Genomic DNA, 12,032 nt, shown 5'->3' with positions numbered 1-12,032 from the left:
TTGGCTACAGTGAGTGGGTTGAGGTTAGTATCTAATGCAAAATTTTATTTTTTAAAAAAGTTACATTGGATACTTACAATATTCTCATTTTAAAATAAAGTATTATAAATTAATTTTTTTTATCAGATTCCTCGTTAACATATTTTCAAAGCAATATTTTTTAGCATAATTCAAAATGGTTGATTACATACAAACTTTTATTTCATCATAATTCAAACAAATGGTGGTGTGTTTTCAAAAACTTAATAATGATAAAAATATATAAATAAACTTAGAAATTGAACTATATATTTGAGACAATCGGAAAAAAAAAATTTATGAGTGTACGAAATTAGTATATCATATTCGTCTTCTATTTCCCATTCAAAAATTCGATTCAAAACGTAAAGAAATCATTAAAAAAAAAAATGGATCCAAAACTATATACAAACAGATGAAAATTGCCCGTCAATTCTATTTCCATTCAAAATCGATTCAATACGTAAAGACATCATAGAAAAATGGAACCAAAACTAAATACAAACAGATGAAAATTGCCCATCAATTCTAAATCGATGGATGATATCTTTTGTGCATGATTAAAGCTATATTTTCCAAACGGGTGTTGAAATATGCCTAATCCACACGAAATCTATGCATATCACATGCACATTTTCACATGTGGAAGTCCACCACGTCGTATTCCGAAGTAGTTGTCTCGTATTTTTTCAGCCTTCTAGATTGTCAATATCTTTACTTTATTATTTTTCCAACTACCGAGTATGTTTTTTTGAAAGCATGCACTTTATTTATTATATTATAAATAATAGCTAAACAATTAGATTATTAGAATTGATACTAATAAAGTCTTTAGAAATACTAATACGTGAATTTGAACAACCGGCTAGGTCACGGGGAAAAATATAAAATTGAATCTTGGTGTGCCGGACATCACACATATATATATGTACATATATATACATATATATATGACAAAAACTTGTGTGAGACGGTCTCACGGGTCGTATTTTGTGAGACGAATCTCGTATTTGGGTCATCAATGAAAAAATATCACTTTTTATGCTAAGAGTGTTACTTTTTGTTGTGAATATCGGTATGGTTGACCCGTCTCACAGATAAAGATTCGTGAGATCGTGCACACCTATGTGAGCACCGATGAGGTGTCACTCACCTATTGGATGCGCAATTTTTCTATATTTCATCACATTCAATAGGTGAGTCACACATCATATATATATATATATATATATATAAAGACGATATAGCGTATTTCTTTATTTCGAGAAAGTATTTGAAAATTTCAACTATGTTAAATTAATTTCAATGGATTAAGTTGCAATTTGCCAAATGGCAAAGACTCTTATGTTTATCCCATATAATATAATAAATCAACACAAACAATGTAAAAGCATGGAATGAATTCAATAATTCCATATACTTGTAGACAAAATAAATCATATGGCATCCCCACAATTATCAACATTTGTGGCTTTTATTATATATGGTACACTGGATAAGAGAGGGATTGATATCATGTTTAATGATAAATAACACCACAAATGATTTAATTGTCCTCAATATATAAAAAAAATCATAAATCCTATCAGATATTTTTATATTATCAAAATAATTGTGTTTTGAACTCGAGATAATTATATAAATGAACTACAGATAATTATGTAAATGATTTTTTATAAATCTCAATAAAATTATTAGTATCACTCGATTAACCTTAAAAATTGATATTTGACTTGACTCACAAAATCAAGGGCTCAATTATCATATTTATATAATATATAAAATTAGGTAAAAATAAATAAATCATGCAAGCATTGTCGGCACATGAACAGATAAGAAATATGAATTCAAACAACTTTAAAATTATAAATTTATTATGATAAAGTTAATTTTGTCATTATAATTTAATATATAAATTTAATCACTCTTATTAAAATCATACTAAACATTAAATATAATATCTTACATTATATTTATCATTAACTTATCTTTATATTATATATCAGATGTTCAAATCATATATATACCAAACTATATATTTGTGCTGTCCCAGAGTACTCCCATTCCATTGGCAACCACTTCCGGGTGTTTGGACTTTTTTAAATTCTTGGTGTACCACTTGTGCAAAGAAAAAGTATAGCACCGTTAATAGAATCTTTTCATGCATTTGTGCCAAATTCCATCCAATATGCATCCCATTTGTGATGTAAGTTCTTTTGCGTTTGGACGNACATGAACAGATAAGAAATATGAATTCAAACAACTTTAAAATTATAAATTTATTATGATAAAGTTAATTTTGTCATTATAATTTAATATATAAATTTAATCACTCTTATTAAAATCATACTAAACATTAAATATAATATCTTACATTATATTTATCATTAACTTATCTTTATATTATATATCAGATGTTCAAATCATATATATACCAAACTATATATTTGTGCTGTCCCAGAGTACTCCCATTCCATTGGCAACCACTTCCGGGTGTTTGGACTTTTTTAAATTCTTGGTGTACCACTTGTGCAAAGAAAAAGTATAGCACCGTTAATAGAATCTTTTCATGCATTTGTGCCAAATTCCATCCAATATGCATCCCATTTGTGATGTAAGTTCTTTTGCGTTTGGACGGATATACTTCAAAAATTGGTTTCTGCGGATTTGTTTGATCAATAAATAAGTTTTAACTTGTTTTTGTAAAACAATCATTCATTTGGTAGTCTTTTTGTTGGAACTTTTGTGTTCCTTGCTTAAGCGTTCAGTAAATAAGATGCTCCATTGTTTTTTCCTTGATGGGCACAGAAGTAACTTTAACATTTACGTTGCTGAGGTTTTAAGCTTTCTTGTAACGTAGAGAAATGATATTATTACCAATAGTTTAGTGGGAAAAGTTTTGTCTTTGATATTGATGAATTGATGGATCTGATAAGCTCATTTGTGGTGATATTTCTGTGCAGCTTCCGTGAATGTAGGGATTTGATTTGGAGAGGAAGTACTAGGAATTGAAGAGCAAAGGGGTGACTTTTCATTGGAAAAAAATGGCTCTTCCTCCGGATGACATGGCAGCAGCAAGGTCCCTAAGCCGACATTCGACTAGCAGGCGGATCAGTTTCGCATCAGTCAGCACCAGAAGTTGGGCTTCTGCTAGTGTTAGGGAAGCATTCACCGCAACAGGGCAGGATGTCTTTCAGAGAAGTGGGAGAGATCATGACGATCATGAGGAGCTTATGTGGGCTGCCATAGAGAGGCTACCGACCGTCGATCGTGTGAGAAAAGGTATTCTAGAGCAAGTGATGGATGATGGAAAGGTTGTCCGTGAGGAGGTAGATTTTTCTAATCTTGGAATTCAAGATAAGAAGCATCTCACAGAATACATTCTCAAAGCTGTGGAAGATAATGAGAGGTTTTTGCACAGGCTAAGGGATCGAACAGATAGGTTGGGATAATAATTGTTGAACTTTTATGGCTCTATTAATATTGCCCGACTAAGGTTGTATCTAGTTATTTAATTCCAAATTCAGTTTTGAAATGCTGATTTACTGTTAATCAGGGTGGGAATCGACATTCCTAAAGTAGAAGTTCGGTTCGAGCATCTTTCAGTAGAAGGTGATGCATTTGCTGGATCAAGGGCACTTCCCACTCTGCTGAACTCTACTTTGAATGTGATCGAGGTATTTAGCCCTTTTATTTTTTTACTATCATGCACTGCTAAAAGGCAATTAATCTGATATTAATATTGGAATGTATATAAATGGATACTCACTCTCTAAACAGGGATTTTTCTTTTTGGGCAACAGGGGATTTTTGAAAACCTAAGGATTCTCCCTTCGACGAAGAGGGCTGTCAAGATTCTTCATGATGTTAATGGGATTGTAAAACCTTCGAGGTTTGGTTTTCTTGATCTAGATTATCTTTATTAAGTGCACGTTCAACTTTATGCTAATGCTTGTTTCATTTTGCCACAGAAGTGCAAAGAAACAAACGTGCATAAGCCAAAAACATTTTATTAATATTTTCAGTTGGTTTATTACATTTATAGCTAGAAATTGTATCAAGGCATGTCCGGCTGATTGAAATCATGAACATGTTTATTTTGAAATTGTTAGGATGACCCTGCTCCTTGGACCTCCAGGCGCTGGGAAAACTGTATTACTAAAGGCGCTTGCTGGAAAGCTAGACACAGATCTCAGGGTGTGCGGTTCTTAGTCTCATTTTTCACATAAATCTCCTCACTTTTTCGGGATTATCAAAATTCATGATTTACTTGAAACTTTTTGAACAGCTTAGTGGACGAATTTCGTATTGTGGCCATGAAATGTCTGAATTCATTCCCCAAAGAACTTGTTCATATATTAGCCAGCACGACCTTCACCATGGAGAGATGACTGTTAGAGAGACGTTAAACTTTTCGGGACGCTGCTTAGGGGTTGGAACCAGATATGACCTCCTAGCAGAATTGTCAAGGAGAGAAAAGGAGGCAGGGATTAAACCTGATCCTCAAATTGATGCATTCATGAAAGCCATTTCAGTACCGGGTCAAGAACCCAGTCTCGTAACAGATTACGCTCTTAAGGTTTGTTTTTCTTCTAGTAGCAAGTTCATGTTCTTTTAAATCCAAATTTACATTGCGTCATTTTTTGCACAAATATAGATTCTTGGACTAGATATATGTGCTGATATAATGGTGGGAGACGAGATGAGAAGGGGAATCTCGGGTGGACAAAAGAAGCGGCTAACAACTGGTATGTAAATACAGTTTGTTGCTCCACTTCTCCATTTACTTTGTGCACACACAATTTGACAAGTTTCCCTCTCTTTTGTGTAATGTTGCTGTGAATGTAGGAGAAATGTTGGTTGGACCAGCAAAAGTTTACTTCATGGATGAGATTTCAACTGGTCTCGATAGTTCCACAACTTTTCAAATTGTTAAGTACATGAGGCATATGGTTCAAATCATGGACGTGACAATGATAATCTCTCTTCTTCAGCCTGCGCCTGAAACTTTTGAACTTTTTGATGACATCGTTTTGCTTTCTGAAGGACAAATTGTCTATCAAGGTCCACGTGAAAACATTCTCGAATTTTTTGAGAGTGTCGGATTCAAGTGCCCTGAGAGGAAAGGAGTGGCAGATTTTTTACAAGAGGTTACGTCCGTTAAAGACCAAAAGCAATACTGGTTTAACAAAGATGAACCCTACAGATATATTTCAGTGGCTGAGTTTGTAGAGCGCTTCAGCTCTTTCCACGTGGGACTGAAGCTTTTTGATGAGCTGTGTATCCCTTATGATAAAACTAAAGCTCATCCTGCTGCATTGGTTACTGATAGATATGGAATATCCAATATGGAACTGTTCAAAGCATGCATGTCCAGGGAATGGCTCTTGATAAAACGCAACGCTTTTTTGTATATATTCAAGACATTCCAGATAACTGTGATGTCTATAATTGCCTTCACGGTATTCTTTAGAACAGAGATGAAATATGGTCAGCTAGCCGATGGAGGGAAATTTTATGGTGCACTCTTTTTTAGCCTCATCAATGTCATGTTTAATGGCACCGCAGAGCTCGCATTGACTATTGTTAGACTTCCTGTGTTCTTTAAACAACGGGATGCTTTGTTTTACCCTGCTTGGGCATTTTCTTTGCCAATTTGGCTTCTGAGGATTCCCCTTTCACTCATGGAATCATTGATATGGATCGTTCTTACTTATTATACCATTGGATTTGCTCCTGCTGCTAGTAGGTATACTCTTGATGTTCCTCTAAAGATGAAGAGTGTGTATTTTTATTTGTTTTTATGACATTGTTTCTGACCTCATGCTTTCAGGTTTTTCCGCCAATTACTGGCATTTTTTGCACTGCATCAGATGGCTTTATCCCTTTTCCGATTTATTGCTGCACTTGGAAGAACGCAGGTTGTCGCAAACACTTTGGGTACCTTCACATTGCTACTGGTGTTTGTTCTTGGTGGTTTTATTATCGCAAAAGGTCAGATAATCACCGCATTATCTAATTCTATTAGTTTTGAAAGCAAACTCAGTCTCTAATAAATGGTGCATTTAGAATTTACAAATTACCTGTCGTTACGAATGATGTTTTTGTCTGTGGTTCGCTGGAATCAGATGACATTAAACCGTGGATGATTTGGGGCTATTACGTTTCTCCAATGATGTATGGCCAGAATGCTATAGCCATTAATGAATTTCTGGATGAGAGATGGGGCTCTGTAAGTTCTTATTGTAAACTTGAGCGTGCAATTATTTGCATAGTTGTAGTCAGATTCCTGAGTTTCATTCTTGTGTTGTATTTAGCTGAACAACGATACAAGATTTTCTCAACCTACGGTTGGCAAGGTTCTTCTCAAAACTCGGGGCATGTTTACTGAGGAATATATGTATTGGGTTTGTGTCATTGCTCTCTTTGCCTTTTCTATTCTCTTCAACATCTGCTTCATTGTGGCACTGACATACCTGAATCGTAAGATATGACACTGTTTTCTTTGTTTATCTTTATGCTTCAGACTTTTAAAAATTCATCCTTGTGTAACCATTGCACAAAATTATACAGCTTTCGGTGATTCAAAATCCATTATAACTGACGAGAAAACCAAGGATAAGAACAAGAAAAATACTGCATCCAATAGTAGTTCAACCACCGACGAAGGTATTACCTCTGCAGCTCCAATAGCTGAAGTTACTGGACGATATTTATTTTAGTTTTCTGTTCGTAAATTTCATATCCCTGAATATTTTCTTTGTTTGCTCATATAGAGATTGAGCTCTCTCAAAATGTTTGAACTTCTTTATCTTCCAAATTTGTCTTTTGCATGATGTCTCAAATATGTTTCCCTCGAGAGTTGTGTCATCATGTAGAATTTCCCATGAAACCCACCCCCCATTTCCTTCTTGTTTTTCCGTCTACGTGACTAGAATTATGAATAATAATAACAGGCATAGACATGCTCACGAGGAACAAGTCCGGAAACAAATCCTCGGAGGAGGCAATAAAGAAACGAGGAATGGTGCTTCCGTTCACCCCATTGTCTCTTGCGTTTAATCATGTGAACTACTATGTTGACATGCCTGCTGTAAGTGACTTTTTTGGTATTATAAATTCAAAAGATTATAAGATTCACCCCTTCTTTTTGACGGGCAAATATTACTCTTTGCAACGAGTTCGATGTGTATGATGAGATTATTTTTGAAAATCATAATCAAAAGTAGATCTTCCAAAAACACGTGATGAATAAAGCTTTTTTCATTTATTCTATAGTTGATGCTACATTTTTTGAGTAGATACACGATTGCAACAATTGTTGTATGTTGTTTAGGAAATGAAAAGCAAAGGCATGGAAGAAACTCGGCTTCAATTGTTGAGAGAGGTCAATGGAGCTTTCAGGCCTGGGGTCCTGACTGCATTAGTGGGCGTAAGTGGTGCTGGTAAGACAACATTGATGGATGTGTTGGCTGGAAGAAAAACAGGTGGATACATTGAAGGAAGTATTAGCATATCTGGTTATCCAAAAAATCAATCAACTTTTGCCCGTATCAGTGGCTATTGCGAACAAACCGACATCCATTCTCCGTTTGTCACTGTGTATGAATCAATTGTATACTCTGCTTGGTTACGGCTTTCACCTGACGTTAGCAAGGAAGCACGAAAGGTACACTATCTTGACTGAGTTCGAGTCGAACAGCTTACAAGCCAGCTCGACTCCTCTCACACCCTTAGCTACACGTGATTGTACTCTGAGAGCATCAAGATCTTTGAATTTTTGTATGTTTCTGAACGATTAGATGTTCGTTGAGGAAGTGATGGAATTGATTGAGTTGAATCCACTGAGAGATGCTTTAGTTGGTCTTCCTGGGGTGGATGGTCTGTCAACAGAACAGCGAAAAAGACTTACCATAGCAGTAGAGCTGGTTGCTAACCCATCCATTATCTTCATGGATGAGCCTACATCAGGCCTCGATGCTAGAGCTGCTGCAATAGTTATGCGTACCGTGCGCAACACTGTAGATACTGGACGAACAGTTGTTTGCACAATTCATCAGCCTAGCATAGATATTTTTGAAGCTTTTGATGAGGTGAGTTTACAGAATTTCAAGATTGCGCTGGGATCTTCTTTATTTTTCCTAGGAAACTGCTGTTGTTCTTAACTCTGCTGCCACTTTCTGTGTAGCTACTGTTACTTAAGAGAGGAGGACAAGCTATTTATGCGGGGCCTCTTGGTCGTCATTCTTGCCTTCTTGTAGAACATTTTCAAGTAAGTTCCGAATCAGAAAATATTCAGAGTGAGGATAGAGTTAGGAGTGTAAATTATACTTGTAATATGCACGGAAATGAAATAATTTCTATGCTTCTAAAATTAACACCCCAAATAATTGCTGGTATGTTGCACAAGAAAGTCGTTACCTCTTTGATTTAAAATGATTATGCCTCTACTCCAGTCTGTACCCGGAGTTCCTGAGATCAAAGAAGGTCAGAATCCTGCAACTTGGATGCTGGAGGTCAGCACACCTGCCATGGAGGCTCAGCTTAATGTGGATTTTGCAGAAATTTATGCTGGCTCTGAACTACACCGGTAACTGGAACACATGGATTCTATATTTTCTTTTTGCAGATAATTTCTCACTCTCTATTTGTAACAGGAGGAATCAAGAACTAATTAAAGAACTCAGCACCCCGGCTCCAGGGTCGCACGATCTATATTTCCCAACTCAATATTCACAGTCATTTATTACACAATGCAAAGCCTGCTTCTGGAAACAGCATTTATCTTATTGGAGGAATCCAAAGTATAACTCGATCAGGTTCTTTATGACAACCGTCATCGGGATCATATTTGGAGTCATATTTTGGGACAAAGGGCAGAAAATGTAAGCCATTTTGTTAAATCCCAGAACAAAATTGATGGAACAATATGCTCATCTTTCCATCATTATTTATGCAGGTCTAAACAACAAGACCTAATGAATCTGCTTGGTGCTATGTACGCCGCTGTTATGTTTCTTGGAGGAACCAATACTTCTGCGGTGCAGGCTGTGGTAGCAGTAGAGAGGACAGTCTTCTATCGCGAAAAGGCTGCCGGGATGTATTCTCCGTTGCCTTACGCATTTGCCCAGGTGGGAAGAGTAAACGTACGCTTAAAGAAAATTGATTTCATGCTATAGAAACTAACATACATCTTCTACAGGTTGCCATAGAGACCATTTACATCGCTATCCAAACATTTATCTACAGCCTTCTTCTTTACTCCATGATTGGTTTCCACTGGCGACCTGACAAGTTCTTCTGGTTCTATTTCTTTGTATTCATGTGCTTTGTCTACTTTACTGCATACGGGATGATGCTTGTATCCCTCACTCCAAATTACATGATCGCTGCAATCCTCATGTCGTTTTTCCTCAGCTTTTGGAATTTGTTCTCCGGCTTCCTTATCCCAAGAACGGTGAGTAAACTCGATAATGATGATAAGTATATGCTACATTGTCCAGTTTTATGTCTCGGGACTTAGTAATTCACGTGGAACTAAAAATCTGATATTTCCAGGAAATTCCTATATGGTGGAGATGGTATTATTGGGGTTCTCCGGTCGCGTGGACTATATATGGTCTGGTCACGTCGCAGGTTGGGGACAAGACAAGTCCACTCGAAGTACCTGGAATTGCTGTTGATGTTCCACTCAAGGATTATCTTGATAGTTCTCTAGGCTTCAAGTATGACTTTCTTGGAGCTGTTGCTGGAGCACATGTCGGCTGGACGATCCTTTTCTGTCTCGTGTTCGCTTACGGGATCAAGTACTTGAACTTCCAAAGGAGGTAGAAAAGAACACTTGAAAGTATAAGATTTTTTTTCTTGTATATAAACAGTTGCATATACGTTGGCTTGTTTAGTGTGGTTTTGATTTTATAAAGTAAAATCTCTTTTGCTGTGGCTATCTATAAGTGTTTTTTGTGTTTCGGGATTTAATTTTTTTGTTACCTATATTTTGTTAAAAGTGATGTATCTGCGGAATGTTACCACATTCAAAACAATCCATTTTCATTACTTTTCTTCATGAATAATATTAATATTGATATTAATCTAACATACATATAAATATAACACTTCAATTGTGAATTTTCTTATATGTCCTTGTTTATTTAAGTTGACCAATTAAATTATTAGGTTATCTTAAGGGTTTTTTTTTTGTAATTCATTGTCCATCTTAAATGAATTTGGACATTATTACACATTCCTCTTTCTTTCCTAATTTTATTCCAAAAAATTATTTATTTACATTTCCTTGTTCATTTAAGTTAGCAAATTAAATTAATGTCTTTTTAAAGGTTTTTTTTTGTGATTCATTATTCATCTTAGATATATTTGGACATTAATACACATTCTTCTTTCTTTTCTAAATTTTATGTAAAAAAAAAAGTATTTATTTACATTTCTTAGTCAATTTTTTGTAATTCATTGTCCAGATTAGATATATTTCTTAGTCAATTTTTGTGATTCATTGTCCATCTTAGATATATTTCTTAGTCAATTTTTGTGATTCATTGTCCATCTTAGATATATTTCTTAGTCAATTTTTAGATATATTTGGACATTAATACACATTCTTCTTCTTTTTTTTCTAAATTTTATGAAAAATAATTATTTATTTACATTTCTTAGTCAATTTTTTCACAAGTTGATTTGTAAATATGAACTAATAATCATATATTTCTAATATACCAATTACATTTCTTAGTCAATTTTTCACAAGTTGATTTGTAAATATGAACTAATAAAATCATATATTTCTAATATACCACTTTAATTGTGAATTTCCTTATATGTCCTTGTTCATTTAAGTTGGCCAATTAAATTATTGGGTTATCTTAAGAGTTTTTTTTGTAATCCATTGTCCATCTTTAATGAATTTGGACATTAATACACATTCCTCTTTATTTCTTAAATTTTATGCCAAAAAAGTATTTTTTTTACATTTCCTTCTTCATTTAAGTTAGCAAATTAAATTAATATGTCTTTTTCAGGGTTTTTTTGTAATTCATTGTCCATCTTAGATAGATTTGGACATTAACTCACTTTCTTCTTTATTTTCTAAATTTTATGTAAAAAATTATTTATTTACATTTCTTAGTCAATTTTTGTGATTCATTGTCTATCTTAGATATATTTGAACATTAATGCACATTCTTCTTCTTTTTTTCCTCTAAATTTTAAACTAAATTTATGATATAATCTTTAAAAAAAATTTAATCAATATAATCCTTATAATAAATATGAATTATACTGATAGTTTATTATAATTTGTTATATATTATAATTTTACATATAAAATTTTTTAATTGAGTATTACATATTATTTTATTTATATATATTTTTTACTATATATATTTTTTTGAGTGGTATTATGTTAAAATTTTATTTCTCTTAAATTATTAATCATCAATATTAATTTATAAATGATTGATTCTGATATAAAATTAATTATCTATAATATGTATTTTAAAAGAAATTAAATAAAATCCGCAATGTGTTAAAAGTTAGCAAAAGCAAAAGTGATATTTACCTTAATAACAAGTTTAATGCTTTTATTTTAACATTATTATGATAATTTAGTAAATTAAGAAAATTGTATTTGACGTTTGTCTATGTGTACTCTATTTAAGTAAATTTTATTTTTGATTTTGGTAAAATTCACTATTTTGTTAATTTTATTTTTATTGTTTTTTTCATTTTGAATGATATATACTTTAATGAAAAATATTTTTGCTGATTTATCATTTAAGAGAGTTGTATTATGTCGCGGATTGAAAAATGTCATATAAATAAGTGAATATGTATGATTTATTGTCATGATGTATTTTTATGTATTGTGTTTTGATATATTTAGATTGATAAATACTTATAAACATGATGATGTTCAAACGAATTTAAATATTATGTAATTCTCGTGATTAAATTTTTCATTATTAGTCACCTACGTGCATCGCACGTGTACATTCCTAGTC

The 12,032-nt window shown here is 33.5% G+C and overlaps 1 protein-coding gene across 1 annotated transcript; it reads left to right on the top strand.

Annotated features, from left to right (window-relative positions):
* Window positions 1–2,749: 2,749 nt before the first annotated feature.
* On the top strand, window positions 2,750–10,074 carry LOC140989534 (pleiotropic drug resistance protein 2-like). The gene is made up of 20 exons (XM_073458759.1): window positions 2,750–3,460; window positions 3,575–3,695; window positions 3,822–3,910; window positions 4,131–4,215; window positions 4,307–4,597; window positions 4,676–4,766; window positions 4,867–5,767; window positions 5,852–6,012; window positions 6,147–6,250; window positions 6,336–6,501; window positions 6,592–6,687; window positions 6,975–7,111; window positions 7,355–7,687; window positions 7,821–8,111; window positions 8,207–8,290; window positions 8,475–8,608; window positions 8,676–8,903; window positions 8,978–9,149; window positions 9,221–9,475; window positions 9,577–10,074. The coding sequence occupies exons 1-20, from the start codon at window positions 3,063–3,065 to the stop codon at window positions 9,847–9,849; spliced, it is 4,410 nt and encodes a 1,469-aa protein (XP_073314860.1). The 5' UTR covers window positions 2,750–3,062; the 3' UTR covers window positions 9,850–10,074.
* The last annotated feature ends 1,958 nt before the right edge of the window (window positions 10,075–12,032 follow it).

Source organism: Primulina huaijiensis, chromosome 12, assembly GCF_012295235.1.
Source record: "Primulina huaijiensis isolate GDHJ02 chromosome 12, ASM1229523v2, whole genome shotgun sequence".
Lineage (NCBI taxonomy): Eukaryota > Viridiplantae > Streptophyta > Magnoliopsida > Lamiales > Gesneriaceae > Primulina > Primulina huaijiensis.
Note: the sequence above shows the minus strand (reverse complement) of the source record. Positions and strands in the feature narration are given on the sequence as shown.

What these genes read in the sequence shown, in the direction of transcription:
- LOC140989534 (XM_073458759.1), top strand. Translation starts at nt 3,063, where the DNA reads ATGGCTCTTCCTCCGGATGACATGGCAGCAGCAAGGTCCCTAAGCCGA. An exon ending in AAAGAAGCGGCTAACAACTG is followed by an intron (nt 4,767 to 4,866) that starts GTATGTAAATAC and finishes CTGTGAATGTAG; the next exon opens with GAGAAATGTTGGTTGGACCA. An exon ending in ACTATGTTGACATGCCTGCT is followed by an intron (nt 7,112 to 7,354) that starts GTAAGTGACTTT and finishes TATGTTGTTTAG; the next exon opens with GAAATGAAAAGCAAAGGCAT.